Consider the following 23,876-nt stretch of genomic DNA (forward strand, 5'->3'; position numbering starts at 1 on the left):
TTGTATTCTGCTTTTTCACAAAGGAATCAAAGCGGATTCCAACAGTATAATTAAAACATCAAACAATTAAAATTACAATTTAAAAACCCCAACACACAACGACAACAACAAAATAAAAGAAGGGGGGGTTGCTTTCTGTTAAATATATACATAATAAGACAGCAACTCCAAACATGAAACTCACAACTTAATGGAGATACAGAAAAAAGAGATATCTCTTACCTCTGGAAATTTATTTATTCATTTATTTATGCTATAAAATGAGTGAGCCTGTAAGGGTGCTTTATTAAGTCTAATCTAGTTCTTCCATTGGCAATGCTTATGTGATGACTTGTCAGTAGGAGTCTGTAGGTGCTATGCAATACAGAGAGTTACTAGAAACTTGTGAGTGTGTGGAAAGCTAATCAGGGTTACAAATATAATATCTGCATTGTAGAGTGAATGTCATGCAGAAGTGTCGGCAAAGACCTTGTCTAATTCTTTTCCTTTGTAGAAATGAAGAAAATTACATCTGCTCTAAAAAGTAATATCTGGAAATTTACTTATTATATGAAAGATTAAATAATTGTAGGATTCAGCCTAGATAATCATTTGTGTGTGGGTTTGTTTAAAAGCTAGAGTACACTTTGCTGCCAGCTCTGCCTATTCTCCTGGCCCTGTAAGTGAGTAGCAATGTAGCCTGAAGGAAGGAGACTCCACCCTCTATAAGTGCCATCCGCCGGTCTGAGAGGGAGTTCACCAGACAGGTCCAGCTCCATCAGGACTAGCCTGAAGGAAGGAGACTCCGCCGTCCATAACTGCCATCCGCCGGCCTGAGAGGGAGTTCACCAGGCAGGTCCAGCTCCATCAGGACTAGCCTGGAAGAAGGAAGAGCCCTCCCTCCAATCCATCTGCCTTGGTCCAGGCCTCAGAAGGAGAGAAGAACCACTGGACCTCATCCCCTTTCCCTCCACCATTCCCTTCTCCTTTTGTTTCATGTCTTTTAGATTGTAAGCCTGAGGGCCGGGAACTGTCTGATTAAAAACAATAATTGTAAGCTGCTCTGAGAGCCATTAGGGCTGAAGGGCGGGATATAAATACCTAAATAAATAAAAAAATAGGGCACCTAAGCATTAACATTATTGGAATGTGCAAAGAATGGAATTATTATAACTGAATATGCTACCATAATTTTTGTTTACAACATTAACTAAAGCTTTACTTCTTTGTGTTGCAGATGTTCTCAGTAATTCCTAACAAGTTTCTTCCAAACAGCAAGAATCCTTGCTGGTATGAAGAATATCAAGGAAACACTACCAGAAATCCTTATGCTACAAACTCCTATGCGTTATATTCCAAGCGTTTTCGGACAATATTTGATTACCTTAGGAAGGTATTCTGGAATCATTTGTATCATTACAAGGACAAGCACTATCGGCTTCGCTGCCTTCCCCATTTTTACATCATAGGCCAGCCAAAGTGTGGAACAACAGATCTTTATGACAGGCTCAGGTTACATCCTGATGTGAGATTTTCAGCAATTAAAGAACCCCACTGGTGGACAAGGAAACGGTTTGGTGAGTAAATACCTGGTCTGATATTTCAGAGTAGTATTTGCAGAAATAGATGCTTCTTCTTCCTTAAGAAGCAGTATCTCTTTAGTTCTGAAGTTTCTGGATACTCAGGAGACAATAAATATAATGCTGGAAATCGAGATATGAAGTCTTATTGTGTGGATTTCTTGCAGGATACCTGGGATACACCATTTGAAGTAATGTTCTTTTTGAACTAATGTGCCTTTTTGTAGCATATCTCTGGAGGGCCCCAGAGATACTGATTTGGGGGATTTTAATGTTGGGCATCCAGACTCCAGTTATGATCAGTTGTTAGTTTTCTTTTGCACAATGCTAGAGTCTGGTTATCTGTAGCTGGCATTATCAGTTGATAGAAGGATACTGGTAGTTGCCAAAGAGTACAGATTCCTGGCACTGGGCCTGTGGCTAAAATGTACATACATAAATGATGCCATCACATAGTTGGCACAGGTTGTGTACATTTCCTCTAGGCGAGCAGGTGACAGTTTCATGACAATTATTTTGCATCATGGAATTTGTCAGTCTGCATTGTTCTAATCTGAACGGTGTGCACAGTTGGGTGCTGGTTCTCATCTGATGATAATCTCATTCAAGGACAAGGTGACAACAGTATCTAATGTCCTCCTTGCTTGACTGCCAGTTTGGCAGGAGTGAGCATTGGAAGCAATTACGGTTATTGTCTAAAACTAGGAAAAGTGTCAGCATCTGGCATCTTTGGGCCTGAGGAGTCTGGTGCTGACTCTGCCTCTGCTATCATACTTCCAGTGGCTTCCTTAGGAGGTTCAGGGCCTGGGAAAACAGAATGTTATTGTTTTTCTTCAAAAGCTGCAAGCTTAAAATTTTGAGATTTTGAAGCAGTTGTTTTCATTAGTTGTCCTGTAACAGTGAGCTATTACTCTTCGTGCTGCCTTAGTATCTTCTGCATTAGTAACGTTTTTGTTCACTTTTGTCTTGAGACACATGGGAACAGCTGAGCATTTGTAGATCTGATTACCAATTTTTTGGCTATTTGTTGCTATAGGTGGCCTTAAAGACTGTGGCCTATACTATGTAGAATAATATTTTGCAATGGGCAGTTGTTCATTCCCCCCTCTTATCTTCCAATAAATAGAGCACTGAGAGGAATTCATAACAACTGTGCTTCTTTATTCAGTAAAGGGCTCAACAGAAAGTAGTTTGGAATAGGAAACCTATGCTTTTCCAGTTTGACTCTTTTTCGGTATTACTTTTCAAGAATCAGTGAACTGAAGAAGGGTGAAATGTCCTAAACTGGTGCGGCTGAATTCCTGTACATTTTAAGGCAGTGAGGTAACAAAACTCAGTAGGAGAGGGCTGGACTAAGTTAAGTGGGATTTTAATTAGTATGTATTGTTCTTTCAAGCACATTTCTGCTACTCAGTATTTTCTTTGTCTCATGTTTATCCTGAGCACTGCACTTTGTCCTGTAAACAATTTTTATATTTCTGTCAAATAAAATGTGATTTGTTGACAGTTTCTTGAGGCCAGGCACAAATAAAGGTTGCATTGTAGATCAAGCTGATAGTATGGGCTTGGTCAGTACCTGGATGAGAAGTTGCCTGGAAACATTCTGTATGTTGTGAATAGGATAGAGACATAATAAGACACTTGCAAAAAATACTTACTGATTCCCACTAACCAGCCTTACCAGTGCTATCTATTAGAAGATAAATCAGTCATGCTTAATCAAGGATCTGTCATATGGAAGGGAGCTATCTTATTTTGGTATACACAAAAATATTCATAGAGATTCAGGAAAGCTGAACTATTTCAACTAAATGCTTGACTTATATTAGCAGAATAAAAACACCCTATAGAACTATGCGGCATGAATAAAGCACAGATTCATTTAAGAATTGAACTTACTTAGTGCTATAATAGCACTTTGTTTCTTCATTATTAGTGTTTTGTTGTCTATCTGGAAATGCAGAGCTTTCATTTGTGTCTTTGTGTTTTGCATATAATTCTTTCAGACATTCTTCAGAGACATGTTAATTCTCCACATTTTCCAGGGCTTCTGTTTGATTCATTCTGCAAGATTCAGTGCCATATTATATGGGAGTTTGCTTCCAGATATTGCAATCTGTTTGGGATTTTGCTGTTAGTTTGCAGTTCTAACACAGCAGAGCATCCTACAGAACCTGGAAACAACTAACTAATTTCCAAGACATGCTCTCCTTGATTTTTTTCCCTTTGCTCTGCTTTCACTAGCCCACTTTGTGATACAGAGATAACATCATTACTTCTCTCTAAGGGAAGAAGCTTCATATTGCTTTCCAACTGAAAGCAATACAAAGACCACCCCATCATGGTTCAAAAAGAAGGGAGAAGGAAGAAGGAAGAAATCCATTCAAAACAGTGTTTGAAAAAGGGTTTGTTTGTTTGGTCTACATCTCTTACAATTCTTCAGCTAGTAGCCATGCTGACTATGGGATTCTGGGAGCTGTAATCCAAAAGAGTAACTTCCAAAAGATGTAGATTATAACTTGCTTACATTTTTCTGCCTAATAAAATAACCATCCACCAGAATGAAATTCTTCCCTTTTACTGGAATCTACCAGTAAATATTTTTATTGGAATCTCCTAGTAAAGATTCAAATAAAGGTCTTACAATAAAGATTTAATAGAATCTTCCAATATAACATTTATTGGCTGTTCTCTCTGTTGTTATGTTACTAGCATTCTGCAATGTATTTTTTCAGTGTTTTTATTTAACTGTTCTTGCGTTCCTTTTGCTAAAGTTTGACACATCAATGAGGAGACTATCACACAGAGGCTTACCAACCTTAAAACATGGATAGATCATCCCTAAAATGCAAGGCTGTGATCACTGGTCGTGCTTGTCTCCAGTGATGAAATTGTCACAGAGGCATCCCGTCATTAAAGCATTCACGGAGCCATCATTTATCTGCAGAATGGGAATTTCCGTTATGCAGAGAAATGACAGCTCTATGAATGCCTTAATGATGGGATGTCTCCATGATGATTTCATCACGGGAGACAAGCACGACTGGCAATAACACCCTTGCATTTTAGGGACAATCTAGCCACATTTTAAGGATGGTAAGCCTCTGTATGATAATCTCCTATGAGTTTCCTTGCAAAACTACCAAGGAGGAATCTATAACCATGGTGTCAGAAGTATGGTTTAACAAGATTGAGCAAGCCCTGCTCTGAATTATATACTAAAAATATATATTATCATGCTCACATGTAACAGTTTTCTGTTTCATCATTCATTCACCATATGAATATTCATTGTGTGATGGTATATAGGTTTTTAGTGCATTAGTATATTCCAGTGGGCCCTTGGTATCTGCTGTGGTTTGGTTCCAGGACCCCTTGTGGATACCAAAATCTATACATGTCTATTAAATACAGCGGCATAGTAAAATGGTGTCCCTTACATAAAATGGCAAAATAATAGTTTGCATTTTAGAATTTATATATTCTTTGGATATTTTAGTATTAATGCTTTAATACTTTAATATTTTAATACTAATATTTTAGTATTTTAATATATTTTAATGTGTTTTATTGTTTCAGTCTTGATTATATATGTCTGATGTTCTGCCCTTTGTTAAAAAAGGCATTATAAATAAACATTAAGTTAAATACCCTGAATTTCACATACATTTAGGGTTTTTGCATATTGTTTATTTCACTTCTTTAACATTTCTGAAAAGTCTTTTTTTCTTCTACAAAATTTTAGATCAACAGAATTCTTCCCCTTAAGCTTTGTATTCAGACTTTTCTTTCTTATTCTTATTTTCAGGGATCATTCGTCTGAGGGATGGATTTCATGACCGTTACCCAGTGGAAGATTACCTGGATCTTTTTGACTTGGCTGCTCATCAGATTCAGAATGTGCTTCAGGGAGACAATGGGAATGACAAAATGAGCAACATCATCATTGGTATGAAAACTGTTGTTTGTGGGTTATATAGTATTGGTATTACTGTGTCAATAGTTCTAGTTATCTGTATCATGATAGCAAGGTCAACCCTAGTTAGCACTTGAATGGGAAACCACCAACAAATATCAGGTGCTACATGTTATATTTCAGAGGAAAGAGCTGGCAAAACCACCTCTGACTATTCTCTGCCTAAGAAAACCCTATGAAATTCATGGGGTCACAATAAGTTGATGGATGACTGGACAGATGACTGGAAGGCATATAAACACATAAATTAGGAAAAGAGTTCATTGTTATCTGTCAACAGCGCAAGCTACATTTGAGCTAAAAATATGAATAAGGTAATAGTATTTTTGCAGAACAATTTCTATTGACAAAATGGAGGGCAGATGTAGCTAGCTGTTTTAAGAATAGATTCAGTCCAAAAATGTACCTGTTGATCATGATTGATGAACACATTGAAAAAGCAATGGAAGAACAACACTCTATATCAGGGGTTCCCAAACATTTTTGAGCTACTGCCCCTTTGAGTCTCAACCCTAGCACCCCTCAACACATATTTCTTGATATTAGGTTTACCGTTCCACTGCACATTCAAAACAACCAATATTGGCTGCTGCTTCCTTTGCCACCCAGTCATCTGTATAATCCTGGGAGCAGCAGCCAGGTAGTTGGCTGAGTAGTGACTGAAAAGTCTCTTGCCTAAGTTAGTCTTATGGCAGAGGCATCACAGTGGCATCAGTAGGGTTGGCCTCATCCAGTGCAGTAACTTATGGTGTCACCCCCCCCCCCCGACCTTCTCCTGTACCACACCATGCAGAATCTTTAGTAATGTTTTTGTACTAATTTACTTATAAATCGTAATTCCTATATTTCACTGAATTTAATGGTAATAGTTGTGACATAAACAACTAACAAAATTAAATTTATACAGTGCACCCTCCCCTTATGCGGGGATCCGTTCCAGATCCCTCCGCATAAGGGGAAAGCAGCATATGCTGAAGCCCCATAGGAACTAATTAAGCTCATGCCCATGGTGCGTGGCAGTGCAGTGGCATGTGCGTGCCATGGACATGCGCCCCATTAGTTCTTCAGGGGCCCCATTAGTTCTTCCAGAAAGCAATGTATGATCCACCTAAGATAAGAAGAAATTATAAGAGGGTTTTAGTAATCTAGGAGACAGCTTCTGACACGGTCTGTCCTCCTTTCTAAATTAAGAATGTATTAGTCCTAAATTGGGTTGATGTGAATCAAAAGACTAACTGGTCTCTACATGATCAACTATTATGCCTGTTTTTTTTTTTTTTCCTTTCTTGGTCTGAATATTAATTCAGATTGCCAGAATATTTCGGGTTTTTTTTAGAGGCTTCTGTTGCAACAACTTTCCAGGGGGATACATTTCTGTTAAAGAAAAGTTTATTTTGTCTTTTCCTCATCAAGTTTTCAGGGGGAAAAAAAAAACCTTGAATTAATATGGCTATTATATTAAACTTTTTTATTACCTTGTTAAAAATACAATTTAGTTGAGAATGCATGCATAGGATATATGAAAATCAGAGATTCGCTTAGGGAGCAGTGTTATTAAACCTTAGATGATTAAAAAGGAGATATATAATTAAAACTATAAACATCTCTCTAACTTTATCAGGCAGTGCAATTTTCTAACTAAAAACAACTCTAAATTTTATAGTTATTGGGTTATAATTATATTGCCAGAAGAAGGCATGGAGGTTTCAGAAGTGCTGCACAAGATACTGTGTTAGCAGCTCCAGGCATTCTAGACAAGATTTATTTATTTATGATCATTATTATGATAAATTCACTAGAATGTTTTTTGTAAGCACAACATGATTTTATTCCATTAATCTCAGGATAAGGACAGTCTACAGCCATTCTCCAGTGAAAACAGGCAGTTTAATCATATATGCTTTTCTGTGGGAAAAAATTGCTATATTTTGGATTGTGCTGTAAATGCAAGAGTGGTTAATTTATCAAGAACTGAATATGGCTTCCTTCACATAAACAGAATTGTGATGTGGTTATGGAGATCCTGAAATAAGTAAGAACAGTATTTTGGGCTGCATTATCCAAAATACTAGCATTTTCGAGGAGTTAGTGGACAGCACTAAGCAATAAAGCAATAAAAACCCACTGTTTAATGGTGGTGAAAGTGTCATTCACATATCAGAGCCATGTTATGGGCTTTTTTTTGGTGCTGATTCCAGGGCTTGCTTTTCAAAGTGTACCATGTGAAAGTTTGCTATTTTGGGGCTCAGAGGGCTTCCCATGGCTATCCCATCTCTCTGTTCATATAATCCATTACCCTACTGGAAGTAGCTTTTGATGAAGCAATGTTCAAACAGGGCTGTGATGTCTTACAAGATATGTATCTTGTACCACTGATTATCAACTCAGCTGGCTATGATATGGTTTTTATGGTTTTAAATTGCGATTGAATTTTTATTGTCAAGTTTTAATGTTATGTATATATCGCGTTGTTAGTTTTGATTATTGTATTTTGTATTCTTTGTTATGCACCGCTTTGATCAGTTTTGGAAAAGCGGTATATAAATAAATATTATTATTATTATTATTATTATTATTATTATTAAAAAATTGTCAGATGAGTGCCATGGTGTCCATTATGGGGATTTTGGTGAACAAAGAAAGAAAGGAAGAAAGAAAGAAAGAAAGAAGTTGGCAGCATGAGAATTTCCATTGTTATAGTTTGTCTCAAAGATTAGAGAATTTAGGATTTAGAGTCTTTGGGATACACCCAGAAAAGGGGCATAGACAGTTTATTGTAACATGTACATCCATATCTGATAATTTTATATAGTGGATATAAAGAGGGCTGCATCTCATTCATGCTGATGAATAAAAGAAGTAAAGGGGTGAAACAGTTGGACAAAATAAGGAGTTGATATGACACACACCTACAATGCAGGTGGAAACTGAAAAAAACCATGTTCCGAGGCTAAAAACTGAAGCAAAAAGAAGCCGAGATACTCCAGCTTAGCATGGAAAATGTGCATTTTTATTCCTGTATATAAGCAGACCAGTGTCAGTGCGGGGCTACAGCAAAGCAAAAAAAAAAAAAAAAAAAAAGGAAGTGCAACAACTCAAATAGATTTAATTACCACAAACTAGACAGTCCAATAGGGTTGCATGAGGTGAATGGGGGTGAAGAGGGCATGTACTGGGTGCCTCCATGACTGTGCTTTACCATTGTATCACTCAAGCACCAATGCAGCATCACGTGTGTGACTGTGTGGCCAATCAAAGGAGCAGCCATGCAATGAGATGGCATCTGGGTAGATGTGGGAGGTACTTGGAGGTCACAGGTGGTATGTTTGTGTAATGGTGTGCATGGATGGTGGGGAGGCAACAACAACAAAATACCCAGTAGTGCGGCTTGATGTCATGTTGTGCTGTCGGGGTGTATATTTGGCCTGCCTTGAGAGCAAGCCATATGGACAGCAGGATTTCAACCTGCTTTTTCCTCCCTGTCTGTTCTGAACCAAGTTTAAGGGAATATTCCTCCAAGAACAGGAAAGGTAATCAGGCAGTGTAGTTCTAAACAAGCTTATGCAACAGAGTAGTGTAATATAGTCTTGTTAAGTTTAGTGCAGCTTACTTTTCAATAAATATATATAGGACTAAGGACATTTTTTAAAAAAAGTAGAATGTATTTATACATGTGTGCACTTAGGAACCTAGTGAAATGTACATTTGATAGTACTCCTTTTTACACAGTCTTTTTACACTACCCAAACCCTATTTTCTCTTTCATTCTCTAAACACAGACTTTAGGTGCTGGGTTGCAGGAGTGTATTGTGCAGTAAACAGTACAGTAAGCATGAGTGAGGGAAAAGTGGGGTTCTCTTTATGTGCCTACCTACAATAGACATGTAAACAGCAGCTGCTTCCAGAACACCTTACTTGAGCATGCATGAACAGTAAGTAGAAATAAAAAGGGAGAGCAGATAACCCTGCTGCAGTAACTATGCACAGCATGTTAAAAAAAAATAACACCCAACACCATAGATTTATAAGTTTGGCCACAATATATATGTTTGTGTAATATATATATATATATATATATATAGAAGTGGAGAGTGGTAAAACTGAAAGTCAAGACCAATGCACTTTGGCAGATGCCTTCAAGTGGTTTTAAACATGTCAGAATGATATTGTTTACTTCTTCAAAGTTTATGTGATCTGGTTGTTTCATTTCACATATCCTCATTATGCTTATTAAAACATTTTAATCTGTTCTTTTTTATGGTGTATCCTTATTCGTTTGATATTATTTCTGCCTCTGGTACCAAATTTTCTGTTAAAGAAGTCTTGCCTAGAAATATGTCGACTTCGGGATGAAACAGACCGCCTCGAAGGGGCAGCTTCAAGCCACCCCTGACAATGCTAGATTGGGGCCATGGCAATCACACTCTGTGGCTCCGGTCTGCTGTTTTGCAAGAACAACCAGCTGCTCCTGGCAATAAGATGGCTTTTTAGCCCCACCATGGCAGGTAGTCAGCTTTAGGATGGTCCCACAACATGTGGCATATAAATGCCATGCTGCCGGAGCGCCCAGAAGACGGCCCACATTTAAATGTCCAGGCATCTTGAAATCAGTTTTCGGGCATCTTGGGGCTGTGCGTCGTCTGCATGCCATGCCCCAAAGCCTGCTAGAAGCTGGCTTTCTTTGCCGGTCTGTTCCACCCTTTGTTAACTGAAGTATATCTGTGTGCCCGTTTGTAATTAAGCAAACTCCTTTATCTCTGAAAAAAAATGTATTTTATTACCGACTTTCCTTTTGTGGCTCTGGGAGGTGATGCAAATCATCATCTGGTTCAAGTAAATACTTTCATCATATACATAATAGTACTTTCTACAGATTCTGCATGAGTGAGCCTAAATACCATGTGACAAGAAGGGCTGATATATAACACATTTGACTGATCAGATGCTTAAATGTGGAAGTAATTTCACTAGCAATAACATAGGTGCTTCTGACACAGAAGGTTACTTATCTCACAAAATTACAATTCCCAGAGTTCCATAGCATTGAACAGTTAAAGTGGTGTCAAACTGGATTATTTCTGCAGTGCAACCAGCATCTTTATATCAATGCCTAGATTGGTTCTCTGGAATGAAGATTAATTGTTTGCAACTTTTGTCATTTCTAGGAGAGGCAAGCGCTTCAACAATGTGGGACAACAATGCTTGGATTTTCTTCTATGAGAACAGTACAGAGGGGGAACCTCCATTTTTAATTCAAGACTTTATCCATGCCTTCCAGCCAAATGCAAAACTGATTGTCATGCTTAGGGATCCTGTTGAAAGGTTAGCACTAAATATTTAGAAACCTTCAAAGAAATGTATTTTATGGTTTTGCTCTGCTCACTTTTGTGGATAATTAACTATCCTAAAAATACTGTTGCTCAAAGACAGCATATTACATGTTTTACTATTTATTATTTGTATGTTTGATAAACAACCAGGAGCTAAACATCATGGTCTGATGTTAAATATACTTAACAAAGGGACGTGCTGGAGGTGCCCAGTTTCCCTCTGGAGGGATGCCGCAGCAGCCAAACTTGGGTTCTTTTTGGCGTGCCAAGATGATGTCACCAGTGAGCCATTGGTGCACTGTGATGTGTCCAAGACGTAAGCGCGGTGCCCTGTGGTGCAGACGTGGCACCACACTTGTGTCATGCACACGTGCTACATATGGATGGTGCCACGTAAAGATGGCGCCATCCATACGTATTAGGGTTGCCGCACACTCGGGAACCCTAATTTTGGCGCTGGCATGGTGCTTTCGTCCCGTCTGTTTCGGGCCTAAGTAACATCTTCTGGCCCAACCTAACCCCCAAAAAACTTGAAGGAAATGTCATTTACCCATGCTCTGAATACTGATAGAGTGGATCCCCTTCTTCCCAATTCACCTGATGCCTTGTAAAATAGGGATTTTTTTTTGGGGGGGAGGGGGGAGATTACAATCATGTAAATGATGTCACAGTTGTGACTAAATAGCAATCATGAAAAAGAAACAGTTACCTGGATTTACTTCTCCGTAATTGTTTCATATTCATGATCGCCACTTAGCATTTTGACACTATTACCAAGATCGTAAATCTTCTAACCCACTTTACATGATATCAGCTGCATGGGAAGAAGGAAATATATTCCATTGAAAATCAGAGCATGGGCTAATGATGTTTTCATCAGGTTTGGGGTGATTGGACTAGGATAATTTCCTTAGTTATGGCCTGGAACAGACAGGAGGAAAAAAGTGTCTTGATCCTGCTTTTTCTAAAAGCGGCTTGAAATCCTGCTGCCTGCACAGCCCACTTCCAGGTGGGCCGAATGTGAGTGGCCTGACCACATGGTGCAGTATCAAGGCATGCCACTGGTTTTTTTTTTTCTTTGTTGCCTCCCCATCATACCGTCACATGAACACACCACCAGTGACCCTCAAATACTTCCCACATTCATCCAAATGCCATACCATTGGATGACCACCCATTTGAATGGCTACACGGTCATATGTACAATGCTTTGCTTATACAGGGCATCGATGCATTGGTATGCATTGGTATTAAGGGGGCATGTGGGGGGAGGAGGTTCCATTATTGCCAATGTATCGGCAATCATGGAACCTCCTCCCCTCACATGCCCCCTTCACCCCATTCCCCCCTGTTGGACTGTCTGGTTTGTGTATGATATAATTAAATCCATTGAAGTTGTTGCACTTCCATTTCTCTACTTTGCCACAGCCCCACATTCAAATTGGGGCATTTATATGCAGGCACGAAGATGCACATCTTCTGTGCTAAACCGGATTATTCCAGGTTCTGTTTGCTCTGGTTTTTAGCCCCAGAATATGGCTTTGGTCTGGTTTATTCTTGCTTTGGTGGCAGGCATCATCTCAATGCCCTGCCTTCAAAGTCATTGGGAACCACTTTACTTTGCCTATTTGTTCCACCCCTATATTTAAGTGAAGTATGATAAGTTAAGTATATTTAACTAAATAGCTGATACAGGGTTGTAGCCCATATTTTTAATATCACCAATGCCATTGGAAAATTGGTATACAATGGTGTTCTTAAGGCTTATTATCTGTTTTCAAAATGTTAAATGCTAACAACAATACCTAGAATATTTTACTTGTTTTGGTTAGCACTCAGAGTTCAATGAATTGAAGCCTCCGGTAGTTTTGATTTGACATAAAATCAATTATACACATTTTAATTCCAAATTCCTAAAGGTTGTATATATGTGAACTTTTGAATGGCTTTGTATCTTTTGCATAACCCTTAGAGTTATTGTGGTAGAGATTCGGAATGGACAGATGTTGTAAAATTAAACTATTAACACTTCCTTAAAAGATCATATATATATATATATATATATATATATATATATATAGGCTCTGGATTCAGGAAGCATCACATGCTCCTCCTACACCAAGAAAGAGCAAAATCCTCAAACTTATTAATCACATATTTATTAGAAGTTGAAATTTCCCATAGTAAAATAAAATAGAAAAAAATGAATCCCTTTTAGGAGGTTTTATTCTTGCATGGTCATGTTCAAATGACTATATAATCTTGTGGTTTTTACTTTCATTTCACCCTGTGGTGAATAAGCAAAAGAGGTGTGGACCTGTCTAATATTGTGGAAAATAATATCTGACTTTACCCATAGGTGGGGATACCCTTGGATGTTTTGACTTATGTTTATAGATATTTCTCTTCAAATCAACCATCTTTCAAAAGATGGGAGAATGCATGACAACAACTATGTGTTAAAGAATGGTCAATTTATCGTTTTCTGAATATCACAGTCTTCCTTTCTACCATGAAATCCCCTCTATATTTTCTTGGGTATTAGTGATAGAATAAATACATCACCTTCCTATTGTGAATATTTTTTATTAGAAATTTGCTTTTATCAGGACAGCATAGGATAAAATCTATAAACTATATTGTTTAAGATATCACTTGCCACTCTTTGTGTCAAGAGGTGCATCAGGAATCACACTGTTGAGTTGATGAATATATTTTGCAGCCTCTGAATGTTAACATATCGTAATTGTATACAAGACAGTGGATGAAGTGGCTTTCTTCTGAAAATGAACTGGAAATGTTCTGCAGTGTGATTCTAATGTTTGCTAGTGTCGGTATATTTTATAATGTCCCTGTGAACCTCAGACATCAGCTCTTGTTCAGTTGCAATGGAGAAAGTTTACACTGTGCCAGCTTTTTTAAAGAAAACTCACAGTGAATAAATTCATTACTGTACTCCTGAGTTGCAAATATTGAAGTCTTAAGAGTCCTGTAGTATAGCTTTTGTCATGTCACAATGAATATAAATATTTCACTAGCATGGTGATGACCCAGAGATTGATTGCACCATAAACTAAGACATTTGTACCAAAAGTACCATTATCACTTCCCCCCCCCCCCCCACTCCCCTCCTCTTTCTTGCTTTCCATAAAGGTTTTAGTAATGATCTGAAACTGAAAGGATAGTGAATGACCATATGAATAGTGGAGGGAGTTTTTGAATGTGGTGTGTGCAGGCTGGGAACCAGAAAGGAGATGTGATGAAATAGTTTAATAGCATCCAGTGTACCAGGAAACCAATCCACTGTTGATGGATTGGACTTTGTATTCTAATTCCACTGTTTTTTCTTTCCAGTCTTCCTTTGTAGTTTTTGTTATTGTTGTTGTTAAAGGACTGCCTGAAGTAGAATTCTATTTTATACTTACAACGCATGGTTTTGGATCTGATCCATAGGATGGAGTAGCATTTTCTTTATCTACATTTCCTTAAAATCAGCAACACTTGTTTTAATATTCTGTGCTGTCTTGGATTACAACTGGAATTCTGACAGTGGGGGACAAGGATTTCACACAGCATAATTCCCCCCCCCCCCCCAGAAAAGTCGTAAAGCTGTGATAAGCATAACTGAGTAGAAATGTACTATAAGGAAAGAAGGATGTTTTAATGCTGTTTTATTATTACAAGATTAACCTGTATTTTTCATGCTTTACTTTTTACGGTATTATTGTTTTGTGTCTGTAAGATGTTAAAGAGATTGTGATAGGAAGAAAATGAAGGGACAGTGAAATCAGAGAAGGAAAGGTGGTTCATGAGAGAATACAGAATAGACAATGGACTGAAAATAAAGGGACCTGAAGGGAAAGTAGTTGCAGGTACAGAAGGACAGGGAAATAGAAGATGGGAAATTAAAGAAAGATGCATCTAATGAGGAACAGCAACAACAACAAAAAGATAACATGAGAGGTTTTGAGACTGAGATAATTGAGGAGCTATCATTACTCACAGGTGGCAGTAGAAGCCAAGAAAATGAGTAACAGCACTAAAAAAAGACTAAAACAATGTGAAACCAAGAAATGAATTCTGCAAGGCTTTTTCAGATAGTTAAAGAGATGAGAATAAGTTAGCAAAGATACACTATGGCAATATGTTAACAAAGATTAATTGCAGCAGATATGCTTGGATCTTGGAGTATTGTGGGAGCCCCCCCCCCCCCCCCCGGTCCATCAAAAGAAGTTCTGCTATGTACAAAGAGATTGTCGAAATATGTTTGGGAAATAGATTCCACTAGGATCTGCATTGGTATGAATATTCACCTTTGTTTTATCAAGGATGAAACTGCCTTTTTAACATACTCCCGAGTAAGCTATCTCCATATGACAGCTGACCCATTATGATTCTTTGTTCTGGAGAAAAAAATACTGTACAGTTAACTGCTGTAGTCTAAACAGACCTACACTATACAAATTGACATATTCCTCCTTCTTCCCTGGCCAATACATGTTGTTCCATTAGCTTTATATTCATATTATGATGACATGGCTTGACTTTTCATTTATTCTTTATTTTTTCTTTCACAGATTGTATTCTGATTATCTCTACTTTGCAAGTGCTAACAAATCAGTTGAAGACTTCCATGAAAAAGTAGCAGAATCTCTGCAGCTCTTTGAAAATTGCCTCAATGATTATTCTCTGAGATCCTGTGTATACAACAACACCCTTAACAATGCCATGCCAGTATGTAAATTTAAATTCACACTTGATTACATGCTTAGACAATGGAGTATGAAGTCAGTCTTATCCCATCAAAATCTGCAAAAGAATTCCTTACAAAATCAGGAACAGGCCTGATCCTGTGACTTGCTCCAGTAGAAATGTGTACCTGGATTGTACCACTTCAGATTGTTGTTATTGTTTCTTGTGATGGAAAGCTTCACCCTACAACAATATTCACATAGAAGCCTCCTTACGTATGAAGACATCTAAATTAAAGAGTCCTGATTCCCACTACATAATAAACTGGTTTGCAAACTGATCTGAATTGGTTTAATGACACTCCGGTTTGTCCAGAGGGGCCCAGCACATTTATTTTCTTATCTTCCATTAACATAATGCTATCTGTTTTTTCTTCAGTTATCTCCCTATACAGTACTAGTTTGCTGACACTGTAGAAGAGGCAGGGCATTGCTTTAGACCTTTTAGTTTGGGCACTTGGCCCCTAAAATGTTCACCAACACTGGCCTAGTGGATATAAAGGGCCTCGGTATTATCCTGATGTATATCTGATACTTCAAGTTTATGTGGTTTTTAAACATCTTTTTTCTACCAATGGTAAACCATGTATTGTTTTTACCTCTTCCTGCTTCCAATGAGAAAATAAGTCAAAGTGTTTTAAGTGCTTAAATTCAGAAGGGAGCTACCATGTGTAGTGATTCTCAAACTTTGGTCTTCCAGAAGTTTTGGACTTCAGGTCCCAGAATTCCTGACAGTTGGTCAGCTTGCTGGGGCTTCTGGGAATTGAAGTCCAAAACATCTGGAAGACCAAAGTTTGGGCACCACTGGTCTAAAGTAAAGCTCTGCCTCTTCTACAGCGTCGACAATGTGATCTAGTATAGTGAAATAACTGAGACAAAAACAGATAGATGTCATGAAGGCGCATATTGAAGACTGGTTCTACTGAAATAGAGGAGATTTTTCTGATTATTAGTTTATATTTCATTTATATTCTTCTGTTCCATTAAAATAATGCTTAAGACAGCTAATAATAATAATAAAATAAATACAAAATTATAATGAAAACATAAAAGCACATTAATTAAAAAAAATCCAAACATCACTTATCAGATTAAAATGCTCTTAAGCAAACGCTATCACTTAAAATATATCTAAATAAAAATGTCTATCATCCAGTTTTTTTAAAAAATATATAATTAAAATCTGCATATGTGTATGTGTTTTACATATTTAACATGACATTTTTGTTTTGTTTTGTTTTTTGTTCTTTTAGGTAAGGCTCCAGGTTGGTCTGTATGTCGTTTTTCTTCTGGACTGGCTGACAGTTTTTAATAAAGATCAAATACTAGTTCTACGCTTGGAGGATCATGCATCCAATGTTAAGTTTACTATGCACATGGTGTTCCAGTTTCTGGATTTAGGTAAGTAATTTCTAAATTCTCCCAGATAAAGTTGTCACCTCCTTAATGAAGCTTCCATATTTTTTCTAAGGCTTTGCTCCAGTCCTCCTTTCTATGTTGTCCCTAATATTTGTCCTCAGGATAGCTGTAAAGATAACAGATAATGACAAAGAAGAAAGAAAGAAGTTTTAAGCTGAGAAAAACTGGAATTTTTTATATCTCTGAGCTTTAACTCTGGTCTTTTGGTCAATTCATTTGCCTTTTTCACTGTCAGAAATAGATTCTCACACATCCTAGTAGTAATCATGAACTGGGACATCCTTTCTGTACATCGTCGGCTTGGCCTACTGAGATATTTTTCCAGTTGGGCATGTATACACAGGGCATAATTTGCTGGTTTTTATTTAGTTCAATAACATTAACATTCACTACATAATTAAACTGTATATAGCCATACATAACTTTTTGTGGTTACTTAAATTTAGCTGTGAAATATCCATAAATTAATAGGTGTTTTAATTTAATTACAGCTCTCCTTTTCTCATTACTTTTATTTTCACTCCACATGTATCTTTCTAGATAATTTGCAGTCCTGTTTCAGAGAACAGTATGTACAATGTGAGAAGTGACAAATATACAGATGACTGCGAGAATCCTGTATCACAATATGTATTACATAACTATTTAGCTACATAGCAGAGACACTAAGGAACCCTGCTAATGAATTGCAAAGATGCATAAGAGGACACCAGCAAGAGTGCCCAATGTACGCTCATGCCTTATGCCCATCTGGATTGATGTGATGTGCATCAGGACCAATGCGATGCATATCCCATTGTTTAACAGTCATGTTGTGCACTGGCCCCAATCAACCAGGAAAAATCATTTTAACTGCTTACCATGCAGTATGACTAACTGATAAAATTCAGAGGGGGAGGGGAGTCAATCCAGTTAATTTTAGAGATTTAAAAACTCTGTCAACAGTGGAACATTATCTTGTATAACGTACTAACTTTACATTAACTTATGGGAGGTTTGTTGTTGTTGTGTGCCTTCCTCTGAGACTGAGAGTCTGACTTGGCCAAGGTCATCAAGTGGGTTTGCATGGCTGAGTAGGGATTCAAACCGTAGTCTCCATGGTTGTAGTCCAGTGTTCAGACCACTATACCATGTTGGCTTCTTTGTGGGAAGTAGGATGCTAGATTAGTAGATTTTGAAGTTTTGAAACATTTACACACTCGAACTTGCAGAGAAAGAAACATATTCTTATGGGCAAAACCGACCGGCATAAAATGCCAGCTTGGGCTGGCATGAGGCATGTCGTTTAATTGATGCACACCCTGATGTCACCCCCAAGCTGGCTTCATGCTGCCTGCCTGACCAGATGGCAGGCAGCATTGCGGCGCTCTGGTGGCATGGTGTTTATACACCGCACGAGCACTAAAAAGGCACTGCAGCAGCAGAAAGGGTGGCCTTTTTCTGCCTCAAAAAGGAGCTGCATTTTGCTGCTTCTTTTGGGGCTGGAAAAACACCAGATCGGGGCCATGGTGTGGGGTTGCCATGGCCCCGATCTGGTGATCAAATGGGGCAGCATCAAGCCCTTATGTACTAGTCCTTATTTTCCTTACTTTTTTCCAACATCAGTACTCGCATATATTGCCCATGCTGTCAGAACCACATTAGTTTCTTTATCATGATCTTGGGCTGATGTATCTAAAGCACATACTTCACATGAAGCATTTAATGCATGTGGATATTTAGGGTGAAATCAACATCCCTGAATAGATTTCTGCTTGTGCAACAGGATTTTCCTACTGTGTTCTGAAGCGCCCCCTGCCCTGCTGTGCAGTGTCCCTCCAACTGGAGAACAAGAATTTGAGGATGTGTGGAGGCTGATGGGGAAATTACATACTTTTCTATTTCTCTGACAGAAGATGTCCCATCAGCAGGGGGGTGTTAGTTGGCTAAAACCCTTAACATGCATGATTTTTCTTTCTATAAATAGAGTCTGTGGGGAGAGTATGAGCCAGATCATATGCATGGGTGTGGTGCATAGTTTTACTTTATCTGAAATGACAACTATTGACTTTTGTTTCTGTCATTGAAAAGAAGTACAAATCATCCACACTTCTTGTTTGAACATCTAATATTAAAGTTATGTGCCATGCTTGTACATGTAATGTTTATGTTTGAAATGTATGGGGAAATGGATAGCAAAGCATATACATGCATATGTTAATATTAGTTTGTCTTTTTAAACAACAGGTGCCCTAACTGAAAAACAAGAAGCTGTAATTACCAAGAGTCCAGCATCAAACACTAGAAGGCCTGAGGATCGCAATCTAGGTCCTATGTTACCTCTCACAAAAGAAATTCTACGAGATTTCTATCAGCCTTTCAACACAAAACTGGCTCAAGTTCTTTCTGATGAAGCTTTTTTATGGAAAAAACCATAACCACAGTTTCAGTGCCAGATATACAATGCTTAGAGAAAATTTTATTTTTTTAAAATCCTGTTTAAAGGTGCAATTAATTACCTATTCTGAGGTCGAGAGGTCTATTGCTGTAAACATATGTCAAAGAAACTATAGAAGAACATAAAATGCCGTAATTGTCAATTTCCTTTGCAACTTTCTCTCTCTCTGCAAAGGAACAGCACACAGATAGCTTTGGTATGAAGCAATCTTACATCCTCTGGTTTATGGATTTGAAATATAATTTGCAAGCTATTACAGTACAGAAATTAGCACTAGCCACCTAAAATGCACATTCATTTTCATTTTTAAGCTATGTCTTGCATTCAAAACAGCTTTTTAACCATTAAAATGTAATTGATTTTAATTTTAAAGCCTGTTTTTTATTTGAACAAACTCTTTAGTATGCAAACTCTTCAGCCATAATGAACCTATTAAATTTGCCTCAACTGTGCAGCTAGAAACAGAAGAGCAAAGGCAAGTGACTTATTAATATATTGTTATGTTCTAATAGGGCTGAAGTATGATTTGTCATTTATTTGTAACTTCAGTATAAACAACATTTTTAAAATAATGATTTTTGTAAAATTTTAAACTGAAAAGGATGATGAGACACCACACAAGGTCACCAAACTCAGTAATACTGAAAGATAAGGATATACTTTAATATAATGAAGCATAAAAAGGGAAGGGAGGGCTTAGATTTTCTTTCCAGCCTAAGCGTTCCATTCAGTGTGCTTATCCATATCTGACACACGCAAGATCCAAAGACTATAGAGGACACTGAGAATTAGATTTGAAGTGTATACTGCAGAAATAACTGTATAATATCCTATAAAATTAAACAGTCTAAAAGTATAATAGTTAATTTATATAGTGAACAATACAATATCTAGACAGTTGAAAAATAACGGTTTTAGTAATGCTTGCTCAGATTGTATTAGTTTAAGTAGCTGGTATCCTAAATTCTCTCAGCAGGAATACCAAAACTATAATAGTAACAGTAGCCACTTCTGGGAGCCTGGTTTAGAGTCCAGACTGTCTTGCCCCATACACTTTGCATCACCATTCTATTTCTGAAAGCCAGTTATCTTGTTTGTTTTCACACTAGCCATCCTGGTTCTTGTTTTTGTCAAGCTCCCACTTCACCAGTTACATTATATATTATGCCGGGGGCGGGGGGTGGGGGATCTGGAGAACAGTGAGAGATCTGACACTGCTTTCTGACGCAGTCATTCCCATGATCAGACAGTGAAGGGGCTGCAGAAAGCAGACTCTCCGGTGTCTCATATTTGGCTGTAAGCTACTTGGACAGTCCTTATACTTACATGGTTGAACTGTGAAATTCACTTCTACAAAGGGAAGTTTTAAAAGGTAATTAGACAGATTAATGAGGAATAATACTACCTGCAGCTACTGTACATGATGTTTATATTATAATACCAGTATTGGAATCAGTACTGACTGTCATTTGCTAGGAAACCCAAAAGGGAGGTTCTTCACGCTCTGCTTATGGGCTTGCCATGGGTACCAGACTGGCCACTATGGGATACTTGGAAGTTACTGAAACTACCTAATTGGATATCAAGTGATGAGTTCCACATGACTCAATGACTTAAAGTAGGAGTGGGCAACTGTAAACAGTTCAGGGACCATTTTTGCTTCATGTGCCTGCCTGGCAGGCTGAAACCACATATTTCAGCATGTCCAAAGTGACACAATGTCATTTCCAGTTCCAAATTAGGAAGAATAGCTAATACCCCAGAGGACAGAATCAAAATTAAAAATGACCTGAAAAGGCTAGAAAGCTGGGCCAAATCGAACAAAATGAATTTCAACACAGAGAAATTAAGGTGCAGCATTTACATTTAGGACATTGTTTTTTTAAATGGATACATATAGGATGGGGGACACCTGGCTGAACAAGACTACATGTGAAAGGGATCTAGGAGTCTTAGTAGACCACAAGCTGAACATGAGTTAACAGTGTGATGCGGCAACTAAAAAAAGGCCAATGTGATTCTAGGCTGCATCAATAGAAGTATAGTTCAAGGGTAGTAATAGTGCCACACTATTCTGCCTTGGTCAGGCCTCATCTAGAATACTGTGTCAAGTTTTGGGCAGCACAATTCAAAAAGGATGTTGAGAAGCTGGAGCATGTCCAGAGAAGGGTGACCAAAATGGTGAAGGGTCTGGAAAGCATGCCCTATAAGGGGAGACTTAGGGAGCTGGGTATCTTGAGCCTGGAAAGAGACAGTTAAGAGGTGATAGGATAGCCTTGTTTAAATATTTGAAGGGATGGCACATTGAGGATGGATCAAGCTTGTTTTCTGCTGCTGCAGAGAATAGGACCGGAACAATGGATGCAAACTACAGAAAAAGAGACTCAACATAAACATTAGAAAGAACTTCCTGACAGTAAGGGCTGTTCAACAGTGGGACACACTCCCTTGGAAAGTGTAGTGGAGTCTCCTTCTTTGAAGGTCTTTAAACAGAGGCTAGATGTCCATCTCTTGGGGGTGCTTTGAGTTCCTGCATGGCAGGGGGTTGGAATGGATGGCCTTTTTGGTCTCTTCTAATTCTGTGATTCTGCTATGTTGGCCAATTTTCAGCTGATTTTTCTTTTTAGGGTCTGTTTGGTGTGTGTGTGTGTGTGTGTGTGTGTGATGGGTATAAGGTAGCAAACTGTTGTCTTTTTATGTGGATTTGGAATATTTGGCATGGTTTGGGGATTAGAAATCACCCCAAAATCAGCTTTAAAAATTAAAAATTATGGGGCTGTGGTGGGTTTGGGGGGCATCCCACAAGCAGTGCTTAGGGGCTCCCAAGGGCTGCATGTCGCACACAGGCAACACTCTGCCAACCCAAGATTTAAGGAATCCAGTGGGGTGGGGAATCAGACAGCTTTCTAGGTGGTGTTAAACTCTTTCTTCCAACTGTTCCTTGCAGTATACCTCCTTAGCTGTCAGAGACAGGAAAGAGAGAACTCAAGAGAGGATCTTACCTAGTAGCTGCTTGCTTTCTAGAGGCAGTGAATGTCCCAGAAATTCTAGCATGCTGCATGGGTTTCATGTTCCTAAGACCACTGAGAACCTATGCTCTGACCAATGATTTGGCAGCCAGCTGCATAAAGTTCTGTACATGAAAGTTATTAAGGTTAAGCAGACAGATAACTGGTTGTCTGAAGTATTGTTTCAAAAACTATTGATTCAAAAACTGAAAGGAAAACTAGGCTTCGACATACAAAAGACAAAGGCAGGCAGACTGAGAAAATCAATTTTAGCTTATACACAAAGAGACTGGTTGCTAAGCAGGCACAGAAGAAAACTTGCCATCATGCAGTGCAAAAAGCAAAACAGTAGCAAAAAAGCAGAAAACATCCTTGAAGGATTTTGAAAAGGATGCTTGGAGGTTGTAATTATAAACATTTCCCATTTTCCCTCCTAAAGCTAAGTGAAATCTAACAAAACCATAGTGTATGTGTACATTTTCTCCAACTACTTTTATTCATGTTTTCCCTCCTACTGTTCCTGATTTTCAATCTGTATAAAGAATGGGTGTTAGTGTGGAAGACTGTGATTACATAGAAGTCCAGTAACAAAAGGAGTAAGTTTTTTTAAGCTCTTAAATATACACATATAGTAGAAGAAAATCAGGCAAGTAATATCTCTTGGGAGTGCAGTGTGAATTAAAGTGACGACAGAGTGGCAGATAATTTTTGCAGATCTCACACATTCCCCGATTGTCTTTGTTCACCAAAACACAGGAGCATAGCTTAGGGCCAAGCTCCATGTATTATTGTGACTTACCCAGTTTCTTTCTTAATAAAAATAGCCATAGGAGACCAAATCCATGCCATTTTCCTAGCACTAGGAGGCTGAGTGACACCATGGTAGTGGGTTTGGGGTGAGCTAATTGTACAACTGCTTTTGTTACAAAAAGGGTGACTCTTTAAAAAGAAGTTGGGAAACTGTTAGGTAACATGGTCACATTGGTCAGCCCACAGGAGATTTTGGAAGCCTGTACCCTCCCACTGCATGAAAAACTAGTATTTTTTTATCCTCAGTGCCCCCCTCCCATGCCTCTAGTGGGAGTGGAACATTTTTTTCATCATGTTTTTGGCTCCTCCTCGGCAATTTTAGCGACAGGAGAAAAACAACGTTGAAATTGTCCCCACACCCTAGGAAGTGGTTGGCAGCATTTGGATGAAGAATAATTTTGAAAATATATTTTTAAAAATGTTGGCCTTTTGGGATCCTGGAGCCACTGAAATAGTCCTGAGAAGTGCACACAACCCATGGGCTTCATGGAGTTGACATGAAGGGATATAACAATAATAAAAGCAATCATTCAATAAAATGGTTTCAACAGCATGTCTGAAACTATGGATATTATCACATAGGCCT

At 38.2% G+C, this 23,876-nt stretch overlaps 1 protein-coding gene across 3 annotated transcripts in view; it reads left to right on the top strand.

The window, feature by feature from the left end:
* The window catches only part of CHST15 (carbohydrate sulfotransferase 15), an 84,558-nt gene extending 64,721 nt beyond the window's left edge, over window positions 1–19,837 (top strand). For all 3 annotated transcript variants that reach the window (XM_042457955.1, XM_042457953.1, XM_042457954.1), the window contains 6 exons: window positions 1,217–1,556; window positions 5,368–5,508; window positions 10,701–10,857; window positions 15,443–15,599; window positions 16,870–17,017; window positions 19,262–19,837. In XM_042457955.1, coding sequence (XP_042313889.1) covers window positions 1,217–1,556; window positions 5,368–5,508; window positions 10,701–10,857; window positions 15,443–15,599; window positions 16,870–17,017; window positions 19,262–19,452 — 1,134 coding nt within the window. In that variant the 3' untranslated portion in view covers window positions 19,453–19,837. The remainder of the gene's footprint in view (window positions 1–1,216; window positions 1,557–5,367; window positions 5,509–10,700; window positions 10,858–15,442; window positions 15,600–16,869; window positions 17,018–19,261) is intronic.
* The last annotated feature ends 4,039 nt before the right edge of the window (window positions 19,838–23,876 follow it).

The sequence above is a fragment of the Sceloporus undulatus genome, chromosome 3 (assembly GCF_019175285.1).
Source record: "Sceloporus undulatus isolate JIND9_A2432 ecotype Alabama chromosome 3, SceUnd_v1.1, whole genome shotgun sequence".
Lineage (NCBI taxonomy): Eukaryota > Metazoa > Chordata > Lepidosauria > Squamata > Phrynosomatidae > Sceloporus > Sceloporus undulatus.